The 6,636-nt window shown below is 39.8% G+C and overlaps 1 protein-coding gene across 1 annotated transcript in view; it reads right to left on the reverse strand.

Moving 5' to 3' along the window:
- The window catches only part of ADAMTS3 (ADAM metallopeptidase with thrombospondin type 1 motif, 3), a 498,368-nt gene that overhangs the window by 53,644 nt on the left and 438,088 nt on the right, over nucleotides 1–6,636 (reverse strand). Inside the window, exons 11-13 of the mRNA XM_006876862.1 lie at nucleotides 6,019–6,255; nucleotides 2,523–2,668; nucleotides 633–808 (exon numbers count right to left, since the gene is read on the reverse strand). Of these exons, the coding sequence (XP_006876924.1) occupies nucleotides 633–808; nucleotides 2,523–2,668; nucleotides 6,019–6,255 (559 nt within the window). The remainder of the gene's footprint in view (nucleotides 1–632; nucleotides 809–2,522; nucleotides 2,669–6,018; nucleotides 6,256–6,636) is intronic.

Here is a 6,636-nt window from a genome sequence, read left to right on the forward strand (position 1 = left end):
AATCTCAAGATCAGCAGTTCGAAACCACTAGCTGTTCCGTGGGAGAAAGATGAGGCTTTCTGCTCCCATAAAGATTTACAGCCTCGGAAACCCTGTATAGGGTCGCTATGAGTTGGAATTGACTCCACGGCACTTGACAACAACTATATATATATACACACACACGTGTATATATATTTTATAACCAGTGTACATTACAAAAGTTAAAAGGTTCTATGAAGCATTTTTTTTTATTATTGAATACCGGTCTTTTTATTGGTCCTGATTCAATTGTAAAAGAACTATATTCTTCTCTAATTATTCAGAAGGGAATAATCCCAATTTTCCAGTAGCACTTCCTAAGAGAGGGACTTAAGGTCAATCAGAAAGTTATTTCTTTGCTTCTACTTCTTCATCCGTTGCTTTCCAATGGTCATTTGAATAATGCTGTTTGCCAGGAACTATTGCAAATTTCTTACATCTCTAGAGAAAGAAGTACTTCAGCCTTATTCTTAGAAATTGAGGACTTATTCCTAAAAGCACCAAGTTTTCTAAATTAGCAAAAGGAATCAAGAGTCTAAGGGGATTGGTGTTGACAAGTTAAAAATATAAGTAACTATTCACAAAGCCGGAAAAAGCAGACATCTACTTACAGTCAGGGTGTTCATATGGCAACCAGTGATGTTTGGTATTCTGGTATTCGAAGTGGGAGTTGCGCTGTTGGCACTGTTGTGCTCTAAAGTCCTCAAAGTGTTTTTGGCATTCTTCTGTATTACAAAGCTGGTACTCAAAATTAACACCAGGACAATCCTGACCACCATTGATGGGCCTAAAGAAGAGGCAGCATTTTAAAAGGCCTTTTGGCTTTAGTCCAACCATTGAAGTTTCCAGACACAGTGCTTGAGGGCAGGCAGCCAGAGCTTCTGAGCTGCCAGCACAAAGTGAATGAACTCAGATTTCCTAATTCTGGTTCCTTTCCAGAAACAATCTCCTTATCTCTAGTGGGGAGGGTAAAGGAAGGCAACCCAAAGTTACGTTAAAAAATAGTGATATCCTATATCTTGACTAAGGAAAATTATATTTTCCAACATACATAAAACATACAGCTACAACTGAGAGAAATGTTAGTCACAATTCTATGCCTTCATTTCTTCACATGTAAAATGCAAATAATAATAATGCCAGCTGCTGTAAAGTCCTGGTGTGGCACTGCAGGTTAATGCACTGGACTGCAAGGCCAATTTGAACTGCAAGGTCTGGGGTTTAAGCTCACCAGCCACTTCTCAGAAACCCTACACAGGGTGGCTAAGAGTTGGAACTAACTCAATGACACTTACCAACAGCAACTGTAAAGAAAACCTGTGATAATTAAATGAACTAGTCCTGGTGTGGCACTGTTGGCTAATTAATGCTATACTGCAAGGTCGGTTTGAACTGCAAGGTCGGTGATTCAAGTTTACCAGCTGTTCCTTGAAAACCCTATACAGGGTCACTATGAGTTGGAACTGATTCAATGGCACTTAACAACCACAACAGCAGCACATTTGAAGCACATAGAGCAGAGCCTGAAGACATGCTCAGAAAGGCCTCTCGTATGTTGAGTCCTAAACAATGATGAAAGTCCTAATATCAATGTTTCGGTTTTTTTCTTTAGAAAATAAACTGCTGAGCACTCAATAGGGATTTGATATTAGTCTGAGGCAATAAATAACTTTTCCCCAAAAGTTCCTCAGTTTTCTTTTTGCTGCCTCACTCTGAAGCAATCACACCCTAACCCCTCATCTGGCTGGCATTGCTCCTCCTCTGATGTACCTTTACTTCTGTCGCCAGATCAAGGTCTGCAAGTTACAGGCCCTAAGAGCAAAGAGATCTACTCTCCCTGCTCAGTTTCTTAAAATTCCTGAAGAGCTTAATCCTTCCAAAATTTTAAATTGTCACTTGAGTTTCTTATCTTTATCACTGACTACTGTTGGCAAGATTCTTAAGAGGAGGTTTATCTGAAATAAAACTCAGTTGTCATGGAGTTGACCCCAATTGAAGGTGTTGGTGGTAGTAGGGAGTCTAGTCAATTACGACTCATAGTGATCTCTGTAGGATTTCCGAGGCAGTAAATCTTTATGGGAGTAGAGAACATCATCTTTCTCCCATGGAGTGGCTGGTAGATTTGAAATGATGACTTTCCGGTTAGCAGCCCAACTCTTAATCACTATGCCACCAGGGCTCAATGAAGGTCACCTCAGGTATTTCAGAGTACAATCATGCTCTACAGGGTTTTTTAATGGCTGTTTTTGGGAAGTAGATGGCTAGACTCTTTTTCTGACATGCTTCTGGGTGACTTGGACTTCCAATCTTTCAGAGAGCAACATAACATACTGTTAACACCACCCAGGACTCCTTATTTGAAATAGTCACTGGTTTATGTATTGTGAACAATTTGCCTTCTTGTCCTCTAATTTACATGTACTCCAGGAAACAGAATATGATATTGAAACTTTTCCTTTAATTTCCAAAAATAATTAGAATTGCAGGGAGGTGATACTCACATTGGATGATTGCACTGGCGTGTTCTGAAACGGACACCTGTTCCACACGTCCTGGAGCAGGAGCCAAATTTGGTCCACGATCCCCAGTTGCCATCTTGTTTTTGTTGATTAGCATTCTTCCACATGCAATGACCCTTATAGCACCACTTAAAGAAATAACAAAAGACAATTATGAATATGTATACACTAAAACTGAAGTTGTTTTACTTGTCACCTGTTTGAAGACTTCATTTCAATATTGTTTCCAGGTGAAAATGTCTTTTAAATTATGGAAAAGTGTTTGCACCAGTAAGGTAAACTATAAGAGAATTAATGTCCTTTTGTATCTCATAAATATACATCTTGAAATGAAAAAATTCATTCAGACAATTTAGGAAATGATACATTAACCAGTATCACAATTAATAAGTATTAATCACAATCAATAAGACTTACCTTGAATCCAATATCCATATTTGGTGCTTTTCTACCTTTTATGTCTCATTACCTATATTATCTAGATTTTAAAGGGTAACATTCTCCCTTTTAAAATAATATCATGGAAATATGTGCCTTGACTTATAGAAAAAGTAATTTAACATACCCACAATATGCATGAGTATTTACTTATCTATACATAGCCTGCTTTCATAGCACATTTACATACTTTTCAACATTTACCTTCATAATGAGAGATATGTGAAATATTATTCTCACCTACAGGAGGCCTTCAAAAGTTTGTGGGAAATGGAATTAAAACATGATGGAATTTTTCCACAAACTTTCTAAAGCCCCCTTGTATATGCAATATGTTTTTCATGGTTTCCTAACATAGTTTAAACACTAATTATGACACATGTTATATATATAAAATGATGCATAAACTCTCACAGCATGCACACTTCATACACTTTTGAAATAGAACTTTAAAGAACTTTAAAATAACAAAAACTGTATAAGTTTTCTTTGCCAACCTTGTGGTCCTGTCTAAAATTTCTTATTTTCAAACTAGTCAAGGTTCTTTGGATTGAGTTTGCAACATGCCTTTGTTTTGGGTTTGGTTATCTTTCTCCTCATGAGCAGTGTAGCTTGGTGCTCAGCCAGTCTCTCAACATTCAGTCTCAAAAACACCACTTGAGATTTACAACCTCTGGGCATCTTTCCCCAGGAAGCTAGGCCAAATCTTCTGAATAAATTCACATGACTTTATTTCTGGGCAACTTCCACACAACAATGGGATGCCAGCAAGTAATCCAAATCCTGCTAGCAGAGGATCAGCTATTTTGTAGAGTAGCTACTTCCCATTCATCTGTATTCAGCTGAGTGGTACCTCCATAGATATTAGGTCCTAATCCTTTGAACCTGTAACCTTTTGTTCCTATTTTGGGGGAAAAATAGTCTTTGCAGAATTGAATAAATTAAGGATTTTGTGATGGAAAGATTACTCTGGATTATAAACAGGATCTCAAATGCCATCAAAATATCCCTATAAGAGAAAGGCAAGGGGAGATTTGACACACACAAAAGAGAAAGAAGTAATGAGAACATGAAGCAGAGATGGGAGTATTGTCACCAAAAGCCAGAGTGACAGCAGCCATGAGCAACAGGAAGAGGGCAGATTCTCCAGCAGAGCCTCTGGAGGGAGTGTGGGCCTGTTGACGCCTCAATTTCAGCTCAATGAAAATGATTTTGAACCCAGAATTTTGAGAGAATAAATTTCTGTATTTTTTCCATAACTTTTTATTGTGCATTGAATGAAGGTTTATAAAAGAGATCATCAGTTTAGCAGTAAACAAATCATACCCTTCATTCAATCTCAATGATTGCAATCTCTTCCATAGAACATCATGTATTCAAGTTCTTCCCTGTGTTTCTTCAAATCTGTGCCCATTCCTCTCTCTTTCCTTCCCTTCTGAATTCTGTCCTGGGTAAATGTTGCCTTTTTGATCTCCACTGATGAGTCATTCTAAAGTGTGTATATTGCACTTGTCTTGTGGTTCCCCTGATATGCCTATCTACTGCTCAGTTGTTCAGTTCCAGGAATGAAGGGTGATCAAGCACCATAGTTTCAGGGTTCCACCAGTCTCTATCTGACCAGTATGACTGGTCTTTTCGATGGTAATGAGATTTGTTCCACATTTTCTTCCACTCCATCTAGGACCCTCTAATACTACCCCTTTTAGAGTGGCAGCTCTGTTAGTGGCAGCTAGGGAGGCATCATCTAGTTCTTCTGGTTTCAAGGTGTTGGAGACTGATGTTCAGGTGATCCATCCAGAGTTCACTGGACTAACTGTTTACAGGTAACTTTGGGTAGCCTCTCAAGAGAGTTTAAGATCCACAGCCACTACTTACTAAAGTAAGATATAGAACATGGTCTTTTAGACTATGTTATGCCAATTGACCACGTCCTGAGTCCTCAGACACAACAACTCATTTCTTCAAGGTGCTTAGTATTGTATATGAAGTTTTCATAAGTTTGCCTCCTGTATGCTTCACCGCATTATGGGTATGTTTTCAGCAATGGTAAATACATATGTCCACATATCTTAACAAACTTACATATATTTGTAAGTATACTTTCACCCTCTTTCTCAGACCCATTCAGCCTGCTTGTCTTTTTATGTATCTACCTATAGATCACCATTACTGTGTTGTTGTTAAGTACCGCGGAGTCAGTTCTGACTCATAGTGACCCTGCACAGGGTTTCAGAGGCTGGAAATCTTTATGGGAGCAGAAAGTCTCATCTTTCTCCCGTGGAATGGCTGGTAGTTTCAAACTGTTGACCTTGAGGTTAGCAGCCCGATTCGTCATCACTATGCTACCAGAGCTCCTTTACTGTAGGTTTGTACATAAAACAATATTTACCTCTGTTGCCTTTAACATTTACACTCTTCCCAGTCTCTTCCCATGCCTTCATCCTTCTTCATGTGTCTCTCCTCCAGCCAGTGAATTATTCCCTCTTGGCTCTCACCCTTGATACCCATCAAAGAATGTTTCTTTTGTCATGAAAACATTTTCTTGACTTTTTACAATACGGATCTCATTTTAAATTTGTCCTTTAGTGATTGACTAGTTTCGTTCAGGTTCATTTATCTTAGGAGGTATTTTTGAGATCCATCAAATTCATGGTAGTTTGTTACAGAAGCCACAAGAAAATATACACTATATGCCTCCTCCTCACTTTATCTGATAATATCAGATTATCTGACATTTCACATTTACAACGAAACTAAAAAATCTAAGATCCAACTCTTTTGCACATTAACTTGGGTTTCCACCCTGCATCCAGTTCCCAGTCCCGTGAGACATCATGTTTGTCAGACTCACAGCGGAGGTAGCCAGTTCTCCAGAGAGTCTTTCTTCAATCCCATCACCACTACCGAAGTTATTGTTGCAGCTCTTTGTACTAAAGAGGCAACTGAGGTGGAATTTGAGGGAGCACTTTCAAGAAGGGCTCATGAGTGGCTGGAGGGGACCAGGAGGAGGTAGGGAAGCGGGAGGTTGCTACTCGAGTACCCTGGAGGGATCAAAACCTGCAGTGGAAAGGGTGGTGGGGATAATTTGGGCCTGAGCATTACAGCAGAAGCTGGTTGACCCCTCTTCCTCCATGGCCTGCGCTGCTGAGCTCCTCTTCTGAGCACCCGATAGTTTCCAGGTTATGGCCTTGAATGTCAACACATCCAAGACCAGCAGTATATCACTTGTTTCTGTGGGGTCTTCTCCAGACTGTGAGGTGGCAGCAAATGACTGGAGCTATAGAGAGGGTGGTAGGGGGACATGGACATGGGCCTGGGCATCTGAAGAAACCTCCACAATTGTCTTAACCCTAGCCCTGATGGTTGCCTGAGTCCCAGAGCCTATTAGGCTTTAAGTCTAGTGACCAAGCCCCAGATCCACTTGGGTACTAATTCTGATGGCAGGGCCTCGGGGTCCAGAGTACAGTGGTACGGGGACCACAGTAGTTCCAAGGGTCTGGGTTCTAAGACCACCTGTGCATCCTTCTCCTTCATGCATAACACTGGTTCTGTATAATGATCTGGTCTTTGGACCCTAATTGTGTTGGTAAGTAAGTAGTGAACATATTACTATGTTAGTATAATGTGCTATATAAGTTCATAGCTGTAGGTATTAACT

Source organism: Chrysochloris asiatica, unplaced genomic scaffold (assembly GCF_000296735.1).
Source record: "Chrysochloris asiatica unplaced genomic scaffold, ChrAsi1.0 scaffold00420, whole genome shotgun sequence".
NCBI lineage: Eukaryota > Metazoa > Chordata > Mammalia > Afrosoricida > Chrysochloridae > Chrysochloris > Chrysochloris asiatica.